Source organism: Thermobia domestica, chromosome 8, assembly GCF_964235325.1.
Source record: "Thermobia domestica chromosome 8, izTheDome1.hap1.1, whole genome shotgun sequence".
NCBI lineage: Eukaryota > Metazoa > Arthropoda > Insecta > Zygentoma > Lepismatidae > Thermobia > Thermobia domestica.
In genome coordinates, this window is record NC_137461.1 from 212,928,654 (window position 1) to 212,941,607 (window position 12,954).

Below are 12,954 nucleotides of genomic sequence, written 5' to 3' on the forward strand. Positions count from 1 at the left end.
TTTATATATTCCATCAATGATAAATAATAAAGAGAACAGAAAATCTTTATATGAACAATTCAATGAATTATTAATGAGTCAATCCACTAAAAAGCACATCCAAATTATTTCGCAAATACGCTAGACATAAATACTTAGAAGTGGAAACAAATATTCATTCTTGTTTTATTCATATCATGCGAATACATATTTTGATATTCCATGCACCTAGTTAATTTTGTTGCCCCATTAGAAATTGTCTTCAAGGAAATGTATACAATATTATAATTCGTTCAGGGAATGCATTAAAAGTAAATAAACATGTATCTAATATCTAGCGACTTACTAAGTTAAGAGCTTTAGTATATTTAAAACATTTGATTTTTAAATTTGAAACGTTTATTAAAACGTTGATTTAGTGTGATATCTGCTGAGGTTGTGGTAATCCTTCTTGTGCAGAAATCGTAAATTCGTTTTTAAAATTCTGGAGAATGGTTATTTCGTTATCAATTCTCAAATACTGCTCATTTTCTGATGTATAAGGAGGCCAGTCTGGAACGCTGTCCACAGGATTTTCTGGTGCTGTAGGATTCCTACCAAAGAAAGAAAAACGGATTTTTCTAATATTTCATATTTTCTAAATTGCTTTGATTGGTTATGTAACTTAATAAAAGTATCTAATAATCTATCTTAGTTTTATGTTTGATTTATAATATGGGTATCTTTCAAATATAGCGTAGCAGAATGTTCATATTCCTCTTCTGTCTATTTTTGATATAATAAAGTAATTTATGCAAAATTATAAAATTCCTTTAAAATGTCTTCAAAGTTTCATTTTATCTAGAGGTTTAACATTATACGGCTATATGCCTTCTAGTAACTTACACATGTATACTACACGAAAATACAATGTTATTCATAACCATTGACTATTCCAATTTACAGGACAATATAATGTCAATACTGGTAGTAACTCTATTTTGGGTGCTACGAACAGGTCGCAAGCAAAATGAAGCATATGTAAAAATTTTACATAGTATCGCCTGGCAAAATAGGCTACTAATAAAATAATAATTATAATCAATTATAGTTCAATTGTAAACTTAGCAGCTTAGGGCCCTTGTCATAATGTAAAAGTACAGAAATTCTTCAATTCAAAGTGTTTTTAGTCAATGGCTAATAAAAAATTGTCATGTACTACAATAATATTTCTAAACAATATTTTGATTGCTTTGAAGCAGGTATCCTTTCGTCCCAACACTGAACCAAAATTTTCATTTCTATGTAATTTTGCTTTGTTTATCTTGTATTATCTGGCAATTATATATAAATATCGGTCTTTCCCTAGGTATTTTGTTCGTGTCCTTTTTCTTTCGCTAAGAGCATGATGTCTTGTGTATGTTGAAAACCCTACATATTCTTATCGAATCATTCTTCAGTATTATTTTTTCTGAAACTGTTTCCACATTAAGAAGATTTCCATTCCTTGCTTTTTCTCTTTCTCTAGTGCAAATGTCTAATTTAATCAATCCACATACACTTTCATTATCCTTTTTTCCAGGAAATTTTATTTGTTGTAGATACTTCTATTTTACTTCAGATGCTTCATTCATCTGAACCATTCTAAATTTTATATTTTGTTTTATGTCTGTCACGATATTTTCGCAGCACACGCAGTTCGTACTTAATCGGCTCATACTTTCTATCGCAAATGTATTTCACAATTTCCTGAAAAAACAAACCCTGTGCTTGTGGTTTAATGCCGCTGATAAGATAAAAAACGCTGAGATAAAGTAAAAAATATTTTTCTTTTATTGTGAATTGCCATGAAATGCTCCATTGGAGGGAATATAAAAGCAGTTGATATGGAGGTGTAATCACTCAATATGACTTACATATTCAGCTAGTGAGACTGCTTAGGCTAATACCAGCTTGAAGTTTGCATATGGAAACTTTAAGCATGGCGAACTTGATACTGTTGATAACAGAAAAAGTTATGATCTACTTCGTAAAGGTTTATATCAGACAGTGTTGAAAAGGCTGCGACAAGAATTCGTAGAAATGCTTCCCGGGAAGAAAAAAAGTAGCGATGTATGGGATGAAACTCCCCAAAACTAGTACACATACTCCTTTTGTTCAATAGTTAGTGAGACTGGGCATACCACCGGAACATTGTTTTGGTGTTAGTGCCGTGGGTGGAGAAAACTATTCTTTAAGAGAATAGAGTATCTTCTCCACTGACAAACGCACAAGGATCACAAGAAAATACTGCTATCATAGAAAAGATCAACATATAAATAGAAACTATAAAAATATACAAAATTGATTACTGCATGTACTCTCACAGCTGTGAGGAAGCACGTTAGTTTGCTCCTTGTGTTCAGAGAGGATATAACCATCATTTGTTACGGTGTCTTTGAGTATGTGAAAGTGTAATGTAACAATGGTACTGCGGCAAAAATGTCAAAACTAATAATAAACTGTTCAGAAATACTGGTTTAGAGGTATTTTCAAACCCATTAATCAGACTATGATCGGAAATAAACATTTGGTTTTCATTAGGATATCGTACCTGCTCCTTGTGCAAAACGGGTTAAGAGCAACAATCACAAGTTTATTGAGCAGAAAATAATACATATAGTCTCGTTCCGATATCAATTCATTGGAATATAAACCGTGGAATTTTGAAACCGAAGCCTGCTTTTCAAGACACCGAACCTTGTGGAGCCTAATGAAGCAAACAGTGAACAATATAAACCTGAGTGTCATAAGTAATGCAATTGACGGCTGCCCGCGTCATTTTAAACCATTTTTGAAAGTCAGAGGTCCTTTTAATATTATATTTTTCAACGTTTTAAGCGATTAATAGAGTGGAAAGTATTTCATATATTCCAATTTTATTTTCTGCTATACGGGGCTAATGTTGTGACAGAACTATGAGTTTACTAGATATAACCAAAAGAGAACTCATTACCAACCAATGAATTTTGTAACATAACGGGAAATCCAATTGTATATACATTATATAATTACTGCTCTAGTATGTCCCGCACATATATATCGTGATAATTTTTAGCTGAAAAATAATTCTCATTTAGTGATTTTCGAAAAAGGAAAGTGTAATATCCCCTTCTAAAGTAAAATTTATCTAAGGTAAAGTTTAATGATGAACATTATTATTGAATAACATTTCTAACTAATTTAATATTAATTTAATACTTTACAATTGTTTCAACAACAAAAGTAATTACTAGGTATTTAGGTAATCAACTAATATATTACAGTCACTTTATAATTACCTATCAAAATAAAACTATATACCACTTAGATATTCTAACAGTTATTATAAACGAAATTATATTTGGAAGAAATGTACGAAGGAAAATTTGCTAAATATTGTTCAATTATATCACCGATTTTTATTTCAGGATCTGCACAAACATTCGCAATAGATTGGAAACTTCTTAAAACAACATATCCAACCTAATTCTGTACATTGTCGGTGTTGACAAGATAGTTAAAAATAGTGTTCATCGCTTGGAAACATTGCCTATTACCAGCTGAAGTAATTTTTGTTCACCTCATGTGGAACTTCAACCATTGTAGAATATCTTGAGGTACTTATCTATTAAGTCTTCATATCAAACTCTGGACTTGATACTAATGTGCTATGATTATGTGTGTTAATTTCCAATACTTCGTTAGTACGCTTACAGGAGAATATAGTGAACTTGACTGTATTAAATTGATACAAGTTATAGTATTAACTACAATCATTCAGTTAAATATGTTTACACAACACAATAACGGTAAGTTTAAATGTATCCGTTGCACCACAGAAGAAGAAATTATGGTTACCTCTCATTGTATTTTCACACATGCATACATATATATATGGTGAGCTAAATTGTTCAAAACACTTTCGTGTGTGCGTTTGTAAGCTCAAGACTTCTTGATTGTTCAGTGATTCAAAATTACTTATATCTCATTCCAATCTATCTACACGATGTACATCCAAAGTATTAACGACAAACTTGCTTACCCGTATATAGCAAAATTGGCAAACAACTTTACTAATTTACGAGACAGTTCCTCTCCTTCTTCGTCCAATGGCTGACCCCAAGGGTAAAGGTATCTTATGTCAGCAGAATGATCAACGCCTAATAGAAGTATGGAATAACAAGGCCTTTTTACAAAATATTCTCATATTGTACCAATAAAAGTCTGAAAATTATATTATATACTATGAAATGTAAGTGTATATCGAAAATAACAACTACGAGCATAACATATTACGAAAAACCTTAAAAATATTTTATATTTAATTTTCGCATTGACTTCATAGTTTTCCTTAAAGTTATAAGCTTCAACTACGAAGGGGTCCTAGAAACTTACAAAGAAACTAAATTCAACTTAACAAGTTGTAGACAAACATACACATAAACATATTAGTATCTATGTTTCTGATTTTTCTTCTATTTACATATTCTGCAGTAGGAAAATGGTTGAACATTAAACTTCAGTTGACAGAAGTTGAAGGAAATATAATGTGAGGCCAAAACTCCTGAAATATTGTGATAAAAAAAAAAGAACTTATTTTTGCTGACTATTGTAAAAATTTAGTCAAACATACTGTCATCTGGATTATAAGGTTCTGGAGTCGTATGTGTTCACTATAACTTTGTTTTACCTTTTGTTCTTTATTATCTATGTAATATTTGAAAAATAACATCAACACCCTCGAGAAAAGTATATAGTGTGTTGTTTCCTTATCTGTTGTGCAAATCCATATGCTGCTTTTAAAATGTTGTTTATTTCTCTTACAGTTTCTCTCTCTATACATGATATTTCAATACGTGATTTGTTACATTTTATTGTTGGCCGCGGTGGCTTAGTAGTGAAGCGTTTATCTTTGGTGTGTGGGGTCCCTGGTTCGGCAAGTAAACTTTGTGGTAGACAAACACTGTGTACGTTGGTTCTCTCAAGGTTTTCCCTTTTCCTCGCAGTTTCTTCATTCCACTATTTCACTCATTTCACATCCTCATCGTCTTCTTAAGCCTAGGCCAACATAGACAGCTTTAAAGATTTCATTTCATTTTTTACATTTTAAGGTAACTTGAACTCAATTGTAAAACTTATTTCAAGTGTTGTTTCTATCTCTTTGGAATGTTTTATCTTACTCCATGAAACTAATCTTTTGTTTGTCCAGAACAGTATCACATTTATAGAGTCATAAATACCGCTGTTGCTGTATAATAGCATATGTTCACAGCAGTGGGATATATACAGATTTAAATCCCAGATGTCATTGATTATAATACGCTTATCTTTTAGTTCAGAGAAGTGAACTTCGTACTAATGCACAATGTAGAATCATAAGCAAAAGTGCATAGACAAACACTAAGATAATATATAAAAGTTACATTTGCATTACTCTATTCCCTAAAATATCTTTTGTAGTAATGATAATCTAATTCTCGTTAAACACCAAAAGCGTTACCCAAGTTTGTTTTCTCTTTGGTGAAGAGACTACTACACGATTAAACGTATTATTGTAGCTTTATATATAGTTACCTATAAGAACAATGATATCTATTTTACCAAAAGTCAATTAAGAGAAATACATAACTTCTGCAACTTTACGTTTACTTAATTATTAACAAATAAAGATATAGCCAGAAAATCTACGGAGAAAAACAAAACAACAAGGGGTCACTAGTATCCTGTTTAAAGTAAAGTAATTCTATTTTTAATGGCATCAAAACAATTTTCTATTAAATTCCCTAACATATATGTATGTTATATCTTTTAAAATGTCATTCAATTCTTACCTGCAATATTGTAGTTATTTGGTTGTGAATATTGGGGCTGATAAAAGTTGAAGGCGTACCAGTAGCTTTTATTGTATCTTGAGTTGATTTGAAGTGCTCTATATGTTGGTCCTCGCATGAAAGTCAAACTCATGAACTAAAGATAATACAAATTGTAGCTGATTAATTAACTAAAAAATGCTACTTAAAGATTACAATTTATACAAGTTCAACAATTTTCAAAACAAATAAATAAATAAATATAAAATCACAAATGTTAATTATTTGATGTTGGCGTATTCATCATTCTAATATTTTGTTTCAACGTCGATGACGCACTGTATGTATAATTCAATTAGATTTGACCTAAAATATTTATCCATATTTCCTTTTACCTTCATGCTGACGAGATGCTCCACAATCCACAAACTAGCTTTGTATAAAGTGTGACACATAGAAAAAATATTTATTAAATGTGGTATACCTGTATGAAGAAAGTAGTTTTCAGAATTAATAATTCTACCTGATTAATCTGTTATATTAAGAGAAAATTATATTAGAAAGGATTTTGAACTGCTTTTCCACTCTTAGAATGCATATTTGAATTAACAAGTCTAATACTTAACGCATCTCAGGTGCTAATTATGCATAAAATCTTTTCGAACGGTATAGAATTTCTCGACGAAACACTTAAAACGCTAGACTTAGGACATGGGTTTCATTAAAGTGAATTGACCACAGGAAACATAAAATAATGCATAACAATAATGATTAAGACTATACCATTCCAAATATTAGTTTTAGACCTGAAGATTTAGTTATGCTTCCTTGCTTAGTTGAAACAAACACATTGGTCACATGCGTGAATATTTGCTTTGCTGGACTATATCGTGTGTGAGGAAACTAATTATTTCAGAAGAAAGGAAGTTATATCCAAAACAATTTGCAGTGGATTGCCGATTTTTAACAAAAAAAAAAACCAGATAAAATTGAATTTCTTAATCTAAAATCCTGAATTCGATATATTCACAGTTTAAGACATTTCACTAGATTGTTGCTTGAAAACAAACGTTATGTTGTTTCACAACTGACTACTGTATATAAGAAATAAAGAAAATTATTTTTTAAAGAACATTACTTGCTGTTTTTGACTGTACTCTATAAAAATTCTTAACAGTGTATTTAACACTCTATAAACTTCAATATCAAATACTCATCGAATCTACTCACAACAATTTGTTGTCATTTGACTGACATTTGAATTGAATTGAATTGCTCTTTATTTTAGCGGGCGAGGTTCAGCCAGAGGCTGTTCTGCCACATAAACCTTGTCATCATTACAAAGAAAAGAAAACAAAGATATAAATAAGATACAAGGCACAAGTAACAACATAATGTGATACATTCAATAATACAATGGATAAACAAAATACTAAGTAAAAAATATACTCATATCGCTAGCCCAATTTCATAGTGTAGTAAACCTTTCATGTGTGCCAATGCCTTGTCTCTGATCTCTAAATAAAAATGTTTGGAGTGATGATTGAAATGAATTGTACGGTTTGTCAGTAATTGACTTTGGTAGGGAGTTCCAGATTCTTACTGCTGAAATTGAAAATGCCTTCTTTGTTACTTTCAAAGAATGTCGCGGCATCCTCGGGTATTTTAACCGTGAATCTCTGATCTACATGTTAATTTATCATGGAAGTATGGTGGTGTTTTATGTGAATTTATCTTGTATAGTACAACAGTACCGAAGATATCGCCTTTGGGACATGGTTAGTATATTATTTTCTTTAAGTACCGGTAGAATATGCTGAGACTTTCTGTAATTTAGAGAAAAGCGTATAGAGTAGTATTCTATTTTCTGTATTGCCCTAGTATTTTGCGTGGAGATAGGGCTACCCTATATTGAATCAGAGTAATCGAACAGAGGCAAAATGAGTGTGTTAACGAGATATAGTGTAGTTTCTTGCGACAAATAACCTTTTAATTTATAAAGGTCGTAAGATACTCTTAGCTTTAATACACTGTTCAGAAATGTGTTTATTCCCGCTAAACCCTTGCTCTATTATTAAGCCTAGATTTTTCATAAAGCGAGAAAATGGAATATTGGAATCTACTATTAGGTCATCAAGCTTGATTTTGCTCGACTGATGTAATGTTTCCAATACAGTGAAAACACAGTATAATGGATTAAGTACAAGACCATTCTTAAGCACCAGTTGCTAACAGCCGACAGATCAGTATTAAGTAACTCTATGGTGTCGATAATATTATTAGCTGTACTACTGATGAAAACCTGTGTAACATGTGCATAGAAGTGAACTGATGAATGATTTATGACTGTAGAAAGATCTGTACAAAAGACTGAAAATAATAGCGGAGCTAATATTGAACCTTACGGAACTCCTACCTTTATCAGGGATGGAGTAGATACCTTAGTATTTTCTCCACTTAGTATTACTTGTTGCTGTCTAAAAGAGAGATAGCTGTAGAACCATTTAATAACTGATACCGAGAAGTTGTAATATTTCATTTTGGTCAGCAGGAGTTTTTGATTTACCAGATCGAAAGCCTTCGAAAGATCCAACAAGACCAAAACTGTTACCGTTGAATTTTCTATTGAATTTAAAATTGAATCTGTAATTTCTTGTAATATGACATTTATATATTCTTTACTAAATTGTAAAAGAGTTTCCGGTTTTCTAACTACTTGAAAGATCAAACGTATCATTTGGACAGTAAAAATATTCTATTACATATGGAGATAAGTTGATGACGTCATGGATATTTTCATTTGGTTTAAAGCCAACAATTGTCAATTAATATTTGTTACTTCATGCAGTAGTTGACTTTATATTTTTCCATTTATACTGTATTTTGCCCACAATGTATTGCGTTTATAACTACTATGCATACTTGCGGGCTGATAATTTAAATACAACTATTACCATTGATGCATACTTTTCCTTGAAATCATAGGTTCATCCCTTACGCAATTGTTGCAGACAGAGTAAACCACTGTATTGATTATGGTGGTTGAAGACAGAGTAACATTTTTCTCAATTGTTTCGACAAATCACGCATGTTCACAGAACCTGAACTACTATGACCATCCATATATGCACCATTCTTTTTTCTATATGCCTAGATATATAGATAAATACATATATCGATATCTAATAATTGTATTTTAACCTTACTTTGTTAATATATAACCTAGTACATGTAGTACAAGGATTATTTCGTACTGATATATGAACCTCTGATCCACATTAATGTGTACGAGTTTAGTAGGAAATGACAATTCTCCAGAAATATTCTAATTTGTAGATAACGTCACATAATAGTATGTCTTTTGAAAATATGATTCATTATAAAGTCAATGGTATACAAACAACCTATGTAAGATGTTCGGAGCTAGGAGTAATAGTTTCCTAACTAAAAGTGTAAATTTGCTTTAAAATCACCGTCAACGTCAGAGGCTTAAAACTTCAGTCCTAAGGCCACTGAATTTTAGCTCTTAGCAAAGTATAGACTATCATAATTTAACACACGTATGAAATTTAATTTTTGTATTACTTACGTCTACAATACCAGGTATAAGTTCAGTAAAATTTTCCATATTAGCGTACCCTAGGTATTTTTCTTGAATTGCATCAACAAGAACATGACCAGGATCCGTAATACCTGCAAATAGATAGAATATTAGACCAAAATTGAAATTCTTTCAATATGGATAAAACAGATATTTTCCTACATGTCATCAGCAAGTACAGGATAGCCAATTATCAAGTAATACATGACGGTACACATGGGCTGTTCCATAAATCTGGTCTAAGCTAGAGTTGTGAAATGTTACGCATATTTTGGAGCTTTCTTGCGGATATATGATTTGCAAAAATATATTCTAAATGTGATATGTAGTTTTAGTTTCTAATACGAGCACGTTTGATTTAGATTCAATTCAACGTTAGACAATAGCTCCATGTCTTTGTACTGAAAGCAAATGGTCGAATTAATCCTTGTTTCCTTGAACTCAATTCAATACTTGAAATTCAAGGTACAAAGAAAATATTACTGTGTCTCCATGTTAGAAATGAGTCTACTTACTTTTCATCATTACTTAATTTTCCTTGACTCTATTTTAAGTTTTACGATATATTTTTTTAGAATTAATTTAGAAATTCATTTCGAGAAAATAGTTTGAGAACTGTTGTCAAAACCAGTTTTCTTTCATTTCTTGAATATCATGAATTCTCCGTGCTGTGTAAAATGTTTCAAATTAAGTAAAATAATCTAGTATTCCACATGATATTCACGATTATTTTGTATATACGATTATTGAATGTCATATTCTTTATTTTTTCCAAATGCTTATACTTCACATTCACACGATAGGCGACAAGACTGACTGTAATAGTTATCGAGGTATTTCTCCTCTGTCTACATCCTATAAAATCTTCTCAAACATTCTATTAGCAAGACTGATCACTTACGCAGATGAGATTATTAGAGATGATCAGTGTGGTTTTAGACGAAATCGATCAACTATCGACCAAATATTTATCATTCGACAAATACTGGAAAAGAAGTGGGAATGCAATATCTCGGTACATCAACTATTTATTGATTTCAGAGAGGCTTCTCTCTTCATCTACAAGATGAAGATGAAAGCTTCTCTCAAATTTTAAAAAAAGAATTTTAATAGATTGCAATTGAATCCCATCCCCATATTAACATCAACCTATCCAAAATCATTATAAGCATTCCGCTCACTTATAATTCTTTCACCGCAAATTTGATAACGTTTACACTTCGTGATTCTCAAGGAAGTTTCTCATTCTGAAATACTTATAATATATTGTGGTTTAAGCTTTATCTTTTCAAATAGTACGTTTTCTATCTACATATGGTCAGACATGCATACGTATATATAATATTCATAATTCATTGAAAAATTACGGTAAGTTTCAGTTATTTTACTCACCACATTGTCTAAGCAAAGCTTCCGCTAAACCATCTTTTCTAAGTTGAACGTCTGTAGTAAAATTATTGGGTTCCAGATAATCATTGGCATAACCTAAAATGTGATATATGTAGGTATTAATTTATAACGTTTTGTACGTGTTCTGTATTAAGTACATGAATTTTGACAACTCCTATCTAAAAATTTAAGCCTTTCGGTTTAATGTTCCACGATTATAACCGTTAGGCTAAGGGAGACGGATGGTATAAGCAAGTGAATTATGCTGGAAGAATTTGTAGAATTATAACGTGGGAGCAAACCAGACTACCGAGCTAAAACCCACGGACAAGGTGCTACCCACCATAAACTTATTTGACCATGGATCGAATTAGAGGCCCCGCGCACCAGCGATAAGCACTTTACCACTGAACCACCGTGTCCCTAACATGTATATGAAGTATGACAAAATATACCAATGTTGTAATGTAGCATCTTTATACAAAAATGTTTTTACGCTCACTTTATGTGTGTTCTTTTTTTATTTAAACTTACAGTTTGTAAAGAAAACGTAGTAACTACTCAAGGAGAAATGTATCTATATGATCTAATAGAGCAAATAAATTAACGGCTATACTGAGCAGAATATTAGCATTCATTTTCCGATATTGTTTTTATGTTGATTGTATTATAGTGTTAACTTTCACTTTTATTCTAAAACACATAACTGTAATATTCTCCCTAATATGCTTAAATAAATTACAAGGTAGGTAAATAAAAAATTTTCACCAAAATATATACATTCAACCACGTAGGATAATTGTGTTGTAATCAATTTCAGCATTTACTGTCTTTAGGATTTTCAGAAGCACAATAGCACCACTGTGTTTCACTATCACATTCCTCAATTGTAGTTTTATTTACAAGTTCCTAATGTTGGCAGTACCCAGTTACATTAGTCGTATAGCGGAGAATTGAGAGATGTAGGATACTCCAAACAATCAATCAAACACCTAGTTAAATCTTGCGGTGACACAGAAGTGGTTTTATTTCGTGTAGGGAAGATGTACCCTTTCTCCCACGAAATCTAGACTACTTTCGCAGTTGAAGTCCAAGAGAATGAGCTAACATAAGTCCTAACGATCAAACGTCCTAACGATTCCCTCTAGGTTCGGGCTACGGTAACTCCATGGTAGAGCGTTCACCTCTGGTATATGGTTTCCTCGGTTAGATTCCAGCTTGCACCAAGTGAAGTTTGTGATGGACTAACACCGTGTACGTGGGTTTTCTCGAATTCTCACGTTTCTTTCCACTTTGTTCATTTTACCGTTTCCTTCATTTCTCATCATCACCGTCTTCTTTAGTCTGGACCACATAACCATGGGACGTAAAATTAAAGTTTTCACTTTTTCCCTCAAGGCTCGTTGTAGTTAGTCTTTTTTCTTAGTTTTGTAATTGATAAATTTGTGTAATATATAAGATGCGTTGACTACCTGAACAATCTCTTTTTGTTGAAAATTATATTCCTTATTCTGTATCAAAATAAATTGCCATATACTACACTAAGTGATCTGTTACGCAATATTTTATTCCCTAAAAGTATTCAGTACGATAGTACACTATTAGATTGTTTCTGGACATTTTATCTATTTAGAAACATCTGTTTAAGTCTACAAAACGTTAACTCCTTTGAAACTTAACTAAGTTCATTTAGCATTATTTTGACAGATGTTTATTATGATAATAATTCCGTTGTTTAAATTCCTTAATACAGAAGTAAAAAAGAAATGTGAGAGCACAACTTTTAAACACACAAATCCTGTATCGGATACTTTGTGAGTATACAGTATGACTTCAATAATATTAAGGAAGTAATTTTAAAAAGAAAAATATTTTGGAGAAGAAAACGTTATCTTACGATGTAATCGATATTCTTGATATAATAATCAATAACACTATGTATTTCTACTGGCTGTATTTAAGATATTCTAACTATATATAAAACTATATGAGCTTTTATAAATTATTGAGTACTTCCTGTAGGGCTACAATGACTAAATTTGGCATGATTGTAGCTTTCGGGAACCAACCCACAGGAAAATTGCCAAAAGTGAATATTTTTAAATTTAGGGGGGGTCTAAAGAGGGGACAAAGAATTTCTCTACGTTATTTAACTGGACCTTTTTTGACCTATAA

General features: G+C 31.5%; 1 protein-coding gene across 1 annotated transcript in view; it reads right to left on the reverse strand.

Moving 5' to 3' along the window:
- Nucleotides 1-210: 210 nt before the first annotated feature.
- LOC145691943 (pyrethroid hydrolase Ces2a-like) overlaps nucleotides 211-12,954 on the reverse strand; it is a 65,380-nt gene continuing 52,636 nt past the window's right edge. The window contains exons 7-11 of the mRNA XM_081767245.1: nucleotides 10,783-10,875; nucleotides 9,379-9,482; nucleotides 5,811-5,946; nucleotides 4,022-4,139; nucleotides 211-572 (exon numbers count right to left, since the gene is read on the reverse strand). Of these exons, the coding sequence (XP_081623371.1) occupies nucleotides 395-572; nucleotides 4,022-4,139; nucleotides 5,811-5,946; nucleotides 9,379-9,482; nucleotides 10,783-10,875 (629 nt within the window). The 3' untranslated portion in view covers nucleotides 211-394. The remainder of the gene's footprint in view (nucleotides 573-4,021; nucleotides 4,140-5,810; nucleotides 5,947-9,378; nucleotides 9,483-10,782; nucleotides 10,876-12,954) is intronic.